Source organism: Babylonia areolata, chromosome 21 (genome assembly GCF_041734735.1).
Source record: "Babylonia areolata isolate BAREFJ2019XMU chromosome 21, ASM4173473v1, whole genome shotgun sequence".
NCBI classification, from domain to species: Eukaryota; Metazoa; Mollusca; class Gastropoda; order Neogastropoda; family Buccinidae; genus Babylonia; species Babylonia areolata.
The window spans coordinates 55,851,267-55,865,005 of record NC_134896.1 but is presented as its reverse complement, the minus strand read 5'-3'; the positions used below and the strand labels follow the sequence as shown (position 1 = coordinate 55,865,005).

The window sequence follows — 13,739 nt, the reverse complement described above, 5'->3', positions numbered from 1 at the left end:
CCTAACCTTCTTCCTTGGAGCATGGTGAAAATTAATTATGCTTAATCCCCAGCAAACAACGATGCATACAGCTAGTGTATTGAGCACCACTTGTTATCAGTAAGTGTCCTCACAATCCTCTGGTGTCCAGCTGGCTGAGAGTTGTTGCCCTTGTAAATTATCATCACGATAATACTCTGCTATCTAAACATGTTAGTGCTCATCCAAGTGATTGTTCCGCCTGCTGCGGATCAATACCCACGACTATTTATTCGGTGCCTTGTATGCATGGAAACTCTGCTATGGGTGATCACGACGACAGCTCAGCAGCAGAGAAAGGCATGCACGGATTGTAACAGAAGCCTTCACACACTAGTGTTGATGAGAGGGAAAAGGACCACTGATTCCGGGACTGTTGTCAGAAATATTTCACAGAGGTAAGGAATGGAATTTTTTTTTTTTTTTTTTTAATGATGTCAGTCTTATTCATTCGTTTATCTAATTATCTCTCCTTTTTTTGTTATTTATTTATTATCAAATTATTATCTAGTTCATTCATTCACTGGCAACTTTATATTATGAAGATTTTTTGGATATAAAACTTAAGTAATGTCTTATTTATTCATTTGTTTACTGTTTGCTTGCTCATTTTATACACACTCTGTCTTCAGTTATTCCTTATGAATCTTAACTTGATCCACTTAGTTGATGTAAAAGCCCATGTCATCTTCAATTTGACTTTCTGTTGTTGTATTTTGATTATTTTTGTTTGGGGGGGGTTTCTGAGTAACTCTTGAAGGGACCAAATTTTCATTACCCTATAATAAAGATGAATATATTCTTTTTTGTTGTTGTTGATGGTTATAATATTCACACACACACACACACACACACACACACATGCATGTATGCATGCACGCTTGTTGACAAGGGGGTCAGCCCGATACTCCCCCATGTCGATACTGCCCCATGTCAATCCTCCCTCGGCTCGTTAATCCCTCTCAAAAAGATCCAAAAACAAGCAAATATACATGTATGTATACAGCTGTGACTGATAATGCTTTCTGCTTGATCAAAGATGTGTTGTGGAATGATGAATGTGTTATGATGTGTTCACTTCTTACAACCGTCCGCCTTCAGAGCTGACTGAGCAGCAGTGCGCGACGTGTGTTGGGGCCCGCTATTGTGTGGGCTCGCTACTGCCTTGTATTGTAGTTGTTGTTACACGGGCCGTATTACACAGACTTAGACGCTCTCATCATGACTCAGTGTATATAAATACGGGGAACGCTTTCTCTCTCTCTGTGTGTGTCTCTCTCTCTTTCTCTCTCAGAGATTCTCTCTCTCTCTCTCTCTCTCTCTCTGTCTCTCTCTCTCAGAGATTCTCTCTCTCTCTCAGATTCTCTCTCATTTTCTCTTATTTTTTTCTCTCTCCCCCCCCCCCCCCCTCTTTGTCAGTCTCTCTCTCTCTGTCTCTATCTCATTTTCTTTCTCTGTCCACCCTCTATGTTTGTGTGTGTGTGTGTGTCTATCTCATTTTCTTTCTCTGTCTTTCTGCTCTCCCCCCCCCCCCCTCTCTCTATCTATCTATCTGTCTCATTTTCTGTTTCTCTGTCTCTCTCCCCTCCTCTGTCAGATTCTCTCTCTCTCCCTCTCTCTCTCTCTCTCTCTCTCTCTGAGTCTCTCCCTCTCTCTCTCTCTCGTTTTGTTTTGTTTTTTTCCCCTGTCCGATTTCGTGTTCCATTGTTTTCACCATTATTGTTCTGATTTGTACAGCCAATGACAAAATATGCCAGTGTTCAGTGCCGCGCCAGTCGTCCTACTCTCCCATCCTCCCCCCTCCCCCCCACGCCCCCCCCCCCCCCCCATTTCCTAGCCGAGTTCTACTCTCCTATCCCCCCTACTCCCCTCACCCGCTTCCTACTATCCCCCTCTTACATGCTCCTACTCCCGTTACCCTCAGTGTGGCTACCCTCTCCACTGCTGGACCGCGGTCCGTGACCTCCTACGCCCTGCAGTAACCCTCTATTTGACCTAATCACCTGCAGACGCTTCACGAAAAAAAGAAAGACAAAAGACCACATATTTTAGAATGATTGGGTGTGTTACCCAGGCTCAGGCTCAGTTAGCCAATTGTATGTGTATGGTGAACATTAACAATGACTATTGGTATTTTTTCAAACCGCGTGTTGTACTCGTTCCCCCGTTGCCATGATACCGAATTGAGGCAAGAAGCCAAAGGTCAAGGTCACTACCTGACACATTAATAAAGAAAAGAAAAAAAAAGTTCAATAGTGCAAGTGTCGTTCAATCAATTTTCATGAGTTAAATTTCGTCTGGTGACTTTTTTGTCAGTTGTCAGACATATGAAGGCGAGTGAACACAACACGAAAAGACATAAAGGTCGTGTTGGAGGACGGATGCATGGTTGTGCTCGCTACGACCATTTGTGACTTATTATTATGTAGCCAGGGAGCTGCACTGATAGGCGGCCATGTATCGATTCGTGCTTCACGTGCGCGGGGTGATCAGTTTCGGGTTTTGTTGACTGAAGGGCAGGTGTTGTTAATGCTTCCCTGCCGAACATCGCAGATCACTGACTGAAGTGACAGAGATGGATGCAATAACAAGCCTCTCTCGGAAGCTCTTCGGGGGACGCTAGCAAGAGGGAAGGGAGGGAGGGAGGGGTGGGGTAAAAACTAATGGTGTAATTGTGAGCCTGTCAAGCCAATTTGTTGTGCCTTGTCATGTTGAGGGAGGTGATTGTCACGAGTGCTCTTGTTCCAAGAGGTTGTGAGTCACCCACTGCATTATTACACGTTTCTTCCTCTCGTTTGTTTATTCATTTATAGTGTGTTCATCTACGATGATGATATTTGACTGGCTTTTTTTCTTCCTCTCCTTCTCCTCCTCTTCTTCCTCCTCTTCCATCTTCTTCTTCTCTTCCTGCTCTTCCATATTTATCGGTATCTTCTTCTTCTTCATTTTCTTCATCATATTCTCCTCCTACTCCTTTACGTCAATCTACTGCTTCTTTTTTCTTGTTTTATTTTTTGTGTGTATAACTCTATCTCCCCCCCCCCCCCCCCCACCGTGCATATGTGTGTGTGCGTGCGTGTGTGTGTGTGTGTGCGCGCGCGCGTGTGTGCGTGTGTGTGGTGTTGAAGCATCATTGTTTGTTTTCTTACAGATGTCAGATCAAAGCTTGACAACTGCCGATGCCTCTACCAGAGGGTGTATATCGAATTGCGAGCACTCCACAATGTCTTCCCTCACTGGAAACTCTGGAAAGTTTTCAGACAGCTTGGATTTGGCTGGGCGAACATTGAGAATGGTCACGTCCGTGGTAAGTACAAATGATTATATAGTTTGTTTGTTGCTGGTGGTGTTTCCATTTTGTTTTGTTTAACTGTTTATCAAACGAGCTTGTAACATGAATTACCGGCTGATTTATTGTTATTTTAAAGGCTTCATTACTATGCCATCTGATGTTTAAAATATAGTGCAGTGCTTTTATCAGTCTCTCTTTTTCTAATTTTTTACCTTTTCTTTTTTCTTTTTCTTTTTTTTCAATACGAAATTCTATGTTTAATGTGGATATTTTAATCTGTAATATTTTAATCTGTCTTCGGTCTTTTCTTCTGGTTTTTTTGTTGTTGTTGTTGTTGTTGTTGTTGGTTTACTTTTTTTTGTGTTTGTTTTGTTTTTTCTTTTCTTTTCTTTCTTTCTCAATGCGGCAATTTGTTTACTTTGAAATATATTTGCAATGACCTGTGCAGGTGAGAACAGATTTGAAAACTCTCGAAATTAGTGCTTACTTCGTAAACACAATTCATCGCAGAATAGACCAACACAAGCAAATACTTCAAAATTGTTGGAGCTGGAGGAAATACAGGCTATAAGCACGGTACTGTTAAACTTCAAGTTAGTGATACGATATTCATTTCCGTTGCCGAACTCGTGAAGAAAGATGGTTTTGCTGTGGAGCCCGGTCTTTAGATGTCAATGGTGTATTGACTCGTATGGCCCCGTGGCAAAATTGGCCAGTCAATCACAGAACTTGACTTTTGATCCAGTGTTCACCAGGGACCAGGGTTCAAGGCCCCGTTTCGGCTTGGTCTTTTGACCTTGGAGAGGGCACTTCAATTTCCTCCACCGAGTTTTCCTCGTTCCACCCAATTGTTACCATCAAGTAGTCCGTCAGTCTTACCCGGGAATTTGTTATTCATAAATGAACAGGTCACTTATTGGGAAAAACAAGTTGTGAGCGGGAGGGATCATTATTGACAGATCCATAATAAGACAAAAACAGTGCAAAACCAAAGTTGAAAAAATACAATCTTTATCAATATACAAAATCAGTTTTGTATTGAATCGACAGTGGGAACCATTCGTCATACGTCATCAGAACGAGAGTGCCACGTGGTACACAGGACTGTGCATTGACATCCTGGACATTCTGGTATCCGGCCTGAACTTCACGTGAGTTCTCTGTTTAACGTTAGTCATTCCCAGTGATGTTAGACGTGTAATGTCAGTGCGCGCGCGCGCGCGTGTTTATGTGTGTGTGTGTGTGCCAGTGTGTGTGTGTCTGCGCGCGCATACCCATGAGTCTGTCACACACACAATTTATATAGCAGGGTTAAACTTCCTGTTTTTGTATCTAAATTCTGGGATCTATTTGAACGAAAAGTTATGTACATTTTACAATATGGCATGTGAGAAATTGTTTGTATCGTGTAGGCTAATCCACTCATCTGATTACGAGTTGGCATATCGTGAACGCGAACCGACTCGATCCTGTTGACAGAACCGCCATTTTTTTGTTTGCATTTGTATTGGTATGGGTGGGGGTGACGGAGGCCTAGCCACGAACTTACATACAAGTGTAATCGGGGAAAAAAGCGGCTGTCTGATTGGTGCAGACTGAACAAACGCGTCTTTGCATACGATTTTGTGAGCTCGGCAAGATGGTTGAACATTATAAGTGTTACGACTTAATCTAGCCTATTCCACGATTAAGTATAAAAACTCTCAAAATAGAATTAAGAAAACCACTACAAATAAATCGCAGCATTTATTATTCGTAATATCGCTTTACCTATGAACAAAAATTGCCTTTAGAATAGGTCCCCGAATTTAGGATTAAAGAAAAAAGAAATTTACTATGAACTCGTAATGTTCCGATGTTAAAAAGGAGAGAAAGAGGCCGCACCCGCGTTTGACCAAAAACACATGATCATATTTCATGCACGAAATGCAGATGAATTTTCGCTGCAACACGTTTCGTTTCCAGATCTAAAATAATATGATTTTTCTTCATTTTGTAATGTTCATGGTGGAGCTAGTTCCATTTCTTTCTCAAAAGAAACTGACACTACATTTTTATTGTATTCCGTTGTGTTACTTTTTTGTCACAACAGATTAATATCTGTGTGAAATTCAGGCTGCTCTTCTCGGGGAGAGCGCGTCAACACAGCACTGCGCCATCATTTTTTCTTTCTTTTTTCTGTATTTAAGTGTGCAATTAAGTGTGTTGTTTTACTATTTTACGACAGAGTATACGAAAAACTCTCTGTCTGTCTGTCTGCCTGCCTCTATTTATTTATTAAGACTGCCTGCCTATTTATTTATTAAGACTTCTTGCTATAGCGCATATTCTTGAAGCTCTATGCGCTTTACAATAGCACTAAAAACATTCACTCAAACATCCCCACACAAATATATGCATAGGTAAGGGAGAACAATTAAAAGAGGCCATGTCAGTTGATTAAATCAAGAAATGCAACAGATATATATATATATATATATATATATATATATATATATATATATATATATACGAGATTCAAATGGAGAGCACGTTACAGCTTGCATTATGTTTGGAGATTAGATCTAGAGGGTAGTAAATCTATGATTGCCATGAGATGTTCAGCATGTGAAACAAGAAAGCAGGTCGGATGTGTGTTCCACCAGCTGCACGATCACAGAGCCACCTGATGGACTTATGGGAATTCAGCTTCCCAACGGGACCTGGGCTGGAATGACTGGCATGCTGCACAGAAAGGTATATAGTGCAGGTGTGTGTGTGTGTGTGTGGAGGGGGGGGGGGATGACTGGCCCTGCCCTTCCCAGCCCTGCCTTGCCTTGCCCTGCCCTGCCTTGCCTTGCCCTGCCCTGCCCTGCCCTGCCCTGCCCTGCCCTGCCCTGCCCTGCCCTGCCCTGCCCTGCCGTGCCTTGCCTTGCCTTGCCCTGCCTTGTTTAACCTCGCCCTGGCTTGCCTTACCATGCCTTGCCTCACCTCACCTTGCAATACCTTGTCTTGCATTTCCTTGCCTTGTCTTGTGTCCTCTCTACAATGTACAGTGGACACTCCGTGTTGTATGTGCAGGAGGCGGACTTTGTCCTGGCCGGACTGTCTGTCACGGCTGACCGCGCCACTGTGACTGACCACACCACTGGCTTCTTCTATGATGAGGTGTGTGCATGTGTGTGTGTGAGTGCGTGCGTCTGTGTGTGTGTGTGTGTGTGCGTGTGTTAGTGGAGGGTGTGGATGTGGGTGAGAGGGTGGGTGGTAGGTGAGTGAGTGTGCATGTAAGTGGTTGTATGTGTATCGGTGTGTGGATGTGTGTGTGTGAGTGGGTTGGTGGGTGTTTGAGAGAGAGTGTGTGTGTGGGTGCATGTGGGTGTGAGTTTGTGTGTCTGTCTGTCTACCTGGTTTTTGTTTTGTTTTGTTTTTTTGCTTTTTTGTTGTTGTTTTTGTGTGTGTAAAGCGCCAAGTATACATTCACAATGTCATTATAATTAATCAATCAGTTAATTAAAGCCAACAGAATTATTGCTAATCAACCAGGTGACCCTGATGGCGACTCGCCCAGACCCAGTCCGTGCCGTCTGGTCTTTCCTCCTCCTCCCCTTCCACTGGCTCGTCTACGCGGCGCTGGCCGGTGGTCTAGTGGTGACGACAGCCCTCTTCCTCTGGCTGGACGGCTGGGACCGCAAGCTCCCACACGGCGGGGTGGTGGCGGAGGGCCGGAAAATGGGATCATCCAACTACTGCTTTGATGTTGCCGACACGGTGATGGCCTTGTTCGGCGGCTTGATGGGCAGAGGTGAAGAAAATTTCTGTCGATATGAATAGTATCCATCAATCAGTTGATATGTGTTTGTATAAATAACTGAGCGTCTGTCCTCGATCAGAGACACGGTGCTTTAAGCGGTTTACAAACAGGGAGTCATTTCCACAACGGGCTGCCTGCCTGGCTAGAACCGCGGACTGTGTTTGTGTGTGTGAGTAACGGACACTCCTCTTTTGTTTCGTCAGAATTAGATTTCTTCAGTCAGCTCTTTCAAGTCTCTGGCAGAAAAAAAAAAGAGAAAAAAAGCTCCCTTTCCCTCTCCCTCTTACCGGCCTTCACTGTCTCTTAGCTTTTTGGTCACGTGAATATATATAACCATGCATTGTCTTCCTTCCCCAGAATTACTGACAGTTATGCATGTGTGTGAATGACTGGCGTCAGTGAAACACATGGCAGAAGTCTGGTTTGTCTCTGTACATAATTTAGCGCTGGAGGAACTATGCTTTCTTATTAGTGGAATCACAAGTTAGCATTCTCAGTGTTGTTGCTGCTGCTGTTGTTACGGTGTTCCCTTTGCCCTCAGTGTGGCTGCCCGCGGGGAGAGTCGGGCAGCGGGCGGGTGGTGCTGTCCTTGCTGTGGTGATGATGATGACAACTGACGATGATGGTGACAGCGACGACGATGGTGACAGTGATGACAACGATGATAATGATGATGATGATGACGACGATGATGGTGATGATGACGACGATGATGATGACGACGACAACGACAATAATAACGACAATGATGATGACGGCGGCGATAATGATGAAGACGACGACGATGATGGTGATGATGATGATGACAACGACGACGATGATGATGATGACGACGATGATTATGACGACGATGATGATGACGACGACAACGACAATAATGATAAAAACGACAGTGATGATGACGGCGGAGGCGGCGATAATGATGAAGACGACGACGACGATGATGACGACAACGATGATGATGTTGCTTTTCTCCATGACAGGCATGGCGGTTGCCTCGGGAGTGTGATGACGACGACTACAACGATGCTGATGATGACGATGTCCCATTTCTTCCTGATGACGACGACGACGATGATGACGATGACGATGATGATGACATCTACGATGCTGATGATGACGACGACGACAATGATGATGATGATGGTGATGACGATGATGATGACATCTACGATGCTGATGATGACGACAACGACGACGACAATGATGATGATGATGATGATATCTCTTTCCCACCCCCACCCCCCACCCACTTACCCCTCGCCCCGACCCCCGACAGGCACGGTAGCACCAGGCAAGTCCGGCAGCGGGCGTGTCGTGCTGTGCTCGTGGCTGCTGCTGTCGCTGGTGCTGGCAGGCACCTACACGGGCAAGCTGACGGCGAGCGCCCTGCTGGTGCGGCAGCCCCTGCCCTTCTCGTCGCTCGCGCAGCTGCTCACACGCTCGGACTACACCTGGGGCCTGTCCAGGGGTACCATGATGGAGGCTTTCTTTTCTGTGAGGGATTTTTTTTGGTGGTGGTGGTGTTGTTGGGACTCGGCTGTTTGTTTTTGTTTGTTGGGTGTTTGTGGTGGTGGTGGTGGTAGTGGTGGTTGTTTGTCTGTACTGTGCTGTTCTGTTATTGTGTTGTGTTGTGCTGTGTTGTGTCGTAAGCATTGCTTATCAACTCAGTGACCCATCGCAAGGTATCATACTGTATACTGTACTGTACTGGACTGCACTGGATTGTATTGTATTGTACGTAATACATTGTACTGTAGTGTACAGCATTGTATAGTATTGTACTGTAGTGTACAGCATTGCACAGCACTATATTGTACTGTACATCATTGTGTAGCACTGTATTGCATTGCATTGTAGTGAGCTGTTCTGTACTGCTGTATCATGTGTGGCGCTACGCGGCGACCGGAGGTGCAGCCGCTGTGGTAAACGCTGTCACATTTAATTTCTCTACTGAGATAATAAAGTGATTCAGATTCTGATTGTATTGCAGAACTACTGAGATAATAAAGTTATTCTGATTCTGATTGTGTTGCAGAACTACTGAGATAATAAAGTGATTCTGATTCTGATTGTATTGCAGAACTACTGAGATAATAACATGATTCTGATTGTATTGCGGAACTACTGAGATAATAAAGTTATTCTGATTCTGATTGTATTGCGGAACTACTGAGATAATAAGTTATTCTGATTCTGATTGTATTGCAGAACTACTGAGATAATAACCTGATTCTGATTCTGATTGTATTGCAGAACTACTGAGATAATAAGTTATTCTGATTCTGATTGTGTTGCAGAACTACTGAGATAATAAAGTTATTCTGATTCTGATTGTATTGTGGAACTACTGAGATAATAAGTTATTATGATTCTGATTCTGATTGTGTTGCAGAACTACTGAGATAATAAAGTTATTCTGATTCTGATTGTATTGCAGAACTACTGAGATAATAAGTTATTCTGATTCTGATTCTGATTGTATTGCAGAACTACTGAGATAATAAAGTTATTCTGATTCTGATTGTATTGCAGAACAACTGAGATAATAACATTATTCTGATTCTGATTGTATTGCAGAACTACTGAGATAATAAAGTGATTCTGATTCTGATTATGTTGCAGAACCACTGAGATAATAAAGTTATTCTGATTCTGATTGTATTGCGGAACTACTGAGATAATAAAGTTATTTTGATTCTGATTCTGATTGTATTGCAGAACTACTGAGATAATAAGTTATTCTGATTCTGATTGTGTTGCAGAACTACTGAGATAATAAAGTTATTCTGATTCTGATTGTATTGTGGAACTACTGAGATAATAAGTTATTATGATTCTGATTCTGATTGTGTTGCAGAACTACTGAGATAATAAAGTTATTCTGATTCTGATTGTATTGCGGAACTACTGAGATAATAAGTTATTTTGATTCTGATTCTGATTGTATTGCAGAACTACTGAGATAATAAAGTTATTCTGATTCTGATTGTATTGCAGAACAACTGAGATAATAACATTATTCTGATTCTGATTGTATTGCAGAACTACTGAGATAATAAAGTGATTCTGATTCTGATTATGTTGCAGAACTACTGAGATAATAAAGTTATTCTGATTGTATTGCAGAACTACTGAGATAATAAAGTTACTCTGATTCTGATTGTATTGCAGAACTGCTGAGATAATAAAGTTATTCTGATTCTGATTCCGATTGTGTTGCAGAACTACTGAGATAATAAAGTTACTCTGATTCTGATTGTATTGCAGAACTGCTGAGATAATAAAGTTATTCTGATTCTGATTCTGATTGTGTTGCAGAACTCCTCCATACCGGAGTACCAGCAGTACTACCAGAAGATGCTGCAGTTCGCAGACGAGGACCCAGACGTCATGTCCCCGGACTTTGAGAACGTGATCGTGCACAAGGTGCTGACGGAGAGCTACGTGTTCGTGGCGCCTCACAGCTTCTACAGCATCCTCAAGCATCAGCACTGTCAGCTGACCGTGGTTCCAGAGCGCCTCTTCCAGGACATGCTGGCCATTCACCTGCAGAAGGGATCGCCCTATACTGCTGTGTTCGACGTCATGTGAGTGGAGTAACCCTCCCTCTCCTCGTCCGCCTCCACACACACACACACACACACACACACACATACACACACACAGACACAACACACAACAAACACAACACACACACACACACACAACACACACACACAAAAAAAACACACACACACCACATACAAAACACACACACACACACACACACACACACACACACTCATCCATAGTCTCCGTTTCAGTTCAGTTCGCTTTCTCTATCTCTCATATCTCTGTCTGTCTGTCTCTGTTCCTTGATCTCTCGCTGTCTGTGTCTTTGTCTCTCTGTCTGTCTGTGTCTCTCTTTTCTTCATCTCCTGGTTTTTTTTTCTTCCTTAACCCTGAAAAATGTCCCACCTTCACCGAGAAACACACACACATCACACCCAGTATCACCATGTGAGTGTGTGTGAGTGTGTGTGTGCGCGGCACTCTCACATGTCTGTGTGTGAGTGCATGCGTGTGTCAGTGTGTGCGGCGACGCTTGCACGTGTGCGCATGCGCTTGTGTCTGTATGCGTGTCTGCATGTGCGTGGAGGGATTTTGTTGCATGTCCCGTCACACATATCGGTGATTGAAGACATTTTGTTAAAGTATTTATGAATACATTTGAGTATTATCAGTTAGAAGGGGTGGGAGATGTGAATGAATGGAGGGTTGGGGGAAACTGGGCAAATGAGGGTGAAATGTGGGTGAAATTTGAAGAAGAAAAAAAATAAAAAAAATTTCTAAATACAATTACAGGAAATTACTTAAAGGACTTCGTAAAAGAGAAGTCGTTAAACTGACAAGCGAAACAACTGATAATGAATGCAAAAAGTCAAAAACATCAACGTTCTCAGTCACTTGTGAAGACACACTTTCGTGTACATAAGGCTTCATCAAGCTACACTCAAAAATTAAATGCTCAATTGTCAAGTTACTAAAGCATATGCACTTGACATTAGAACAATACTTGGTCCGTGTGTGTACACTGATGCGTGCCTCTAAAACTTGTATTTTTTAAATCGTGGTTGTTGTTTTTTGAACTGAGCAGTCTGACGAGGGCCAAAGAGCAGGGACTGCTGGAGCACCTGAAGAGGAAGTGGCTGGGCGGACCGTCACTCTGCCAGGGAGGAGGAGGGGGTGGGGGAGGAGGGGGAGCGAGGAAGGACCCCCTCGTGAGATCCGTGTCCCTGGACTTGCTGCTCACCGCCTTCCTCCTGGCCGCCTCTGGTCTCGGGCTGGCCACCCTGCTGCTGCTGGGGGAGTGCCTGTTGGCCAGGTCCCGCCCACTGCTGGCACTGTGACCGGCATTGACTTGACTGTCCTGGCCGGGTCTGCAGCGGTACTAGTGAAAGGTGTAGCGGTGGCTGGGGTGGAGATGGTAAACCTGGCGTCAGCAGTGCTAACTTACGACTGAGTCATGATGATCAACCACAGTGTTGTAATGTTTTTGGTGGTGGTTTTGGTTTTTTTGTTGTTGGGTTTTTCTTTCTGCCCTTAAAAAAGTTTATTATATTTTCTGAGACATACTGCAGGGTCTCCTCTGGTGTGTGGCTTCATGTTGACCTAACATCGATGGTTCCCTGGCCACGCTGTGGACTGTCGACGCCGGGACTGTGACAGACTGACAAACCTTAGTGCGGCAGTGCCGTAAGCCGGGGGGGCTGGGAAAGAGCGACCTGAGAGTAATGCCACTGAAACGGTGCAAATGACGGGGCAGCAACAAAAAAAGAAAAGAAAACAAAAAAGAAATGAAAAAAAATCTGAGACATAGACAAAGTATGTTTTGTTGGGCAGTGACACTTCACACACACACACACACGCACACACACACGCGCACACGCACACACACGCGCACACACACACGTACACACTAACACACACACACACGTACACAAACACACACTCACACACACACGTACACACGCACGCACACACACACACACACACACGTGATGTGTGTGTTCGTGCGTGACGGGCGCGCGCGTATGTGTGTATGTGTGATTTCCTGTGTGTGTATGTGTGCGTGAGAGTGTGTGTGTGTTTCAATGTGTGCGTGTAGCGCGTGTACGTTTGTGTGTGTGTGTTAGTACATGAGAGTGTGCGTGCGTTCTTGTCGCAGGTCAGTGTGTGCGGCAAGTATGCCTGTATGTCCCGGGATCCGGTTTGAGAGGATGATCCAGTTGATCATTACTACCCCGTGGCTGAACAGAACTTTAAGTGATTAAACTCCCATTTCAGCATGTGTAAACTGCTGGCTTTAACATACGAGTGTCTTAATCTGTTTCTGTTCACACTGATTTTCAAGCATCAAGATTCTCTGTGGCGCCCGCTGTTTCCACGTCAAGTTAGTTCCACTGTGACAATGAAATCCAGAACAACACTGAGTTTCTGACCCACTCTGATCCATAGTGCCGTCTGATTGTGCGTAAATAATCTCATGGACATGCTGCAGATTGCAAACAGAAAGAATTACAGGGCTAACGGAAGGTTAAACTGGCTTTTGCAGTGACTTAATCACCTTGTCGAATCAGCAGGCCCATTGTCACGTTGACATTTTGCTGCACTTTGTTGCTAATCCAAAGCTGAAACACACCTGAGGCTGTATGTATCGCCATTTCATCCCAGAAGGAATGAACTGAATGGAACTGAGGCGTTTATTGGACCATTATTTTTGTTGTTGTTGTGCAGTCGGTGTTTGGAGCAGGACAGAGTGCTGTGGCATCAGTGGTTTGGTTGTTCTGGATACTGTGTGACAAGCATCAAGTTCTTTCTACCCGGGAATACACTATAAGCAAGCACATGAGCGTGCACACACATATCCCCCCCCCCCCCCCCCACCCCATCCCTCCCCGGGCCCCCCATTCTCCTCCCCACCCCCAGAGTATGTTGAGGATTTTTAGGATTTGACGATTTCTGATGAATGCAAAATGTCTGGGAGGTGGTGGGGGGGTGGAGTCGTATAGATTTCAGTAAAATCTCACTAGATATGTCTTGTTCCATTTTCACTAAACGAAAATGCCAAAATAATGTATATCATACCGGATCATT

The 13,739-nt window shown here is 44.1% G+C and overlaps 1 protein-coding gene across 1 annotated transcript; it reads left to right on the top strand.

Moving 5' to 3' along the window:
* The first annotated feature begins 323 nt into the window (after window positions 1–323).
* On the top strand, window positions 324–13,376 carry LOC143296274 (glutamate receptor ionotropic, kainate 4-like). The gene is made up of 9 exons (XM_076608115.1): window positions 324–416; window positions 3,170–3,325; window positions 4,361–4,461; window positions 5,956–6,046; window positions 6,371–6,457; window positions 6,833–7,091; window positions 8,380–8,597; window positions 10,422–10,690; window positions 11,740–13,376. Exons 2-9 carry the CDS (start codon window positions 3,170–3,172, stop codon window positions 11,990–11,992), a joined length of 1,434 nt encoding a protein of 477 aa, XP_076464230.1. The 5' UTR covers window positions 324–416; the 3' UTR covers window positions 11,993–13,376.
* The last annotated feature ends 363 nt before the right edge of the window (window positions 13,377–13,739 follow it).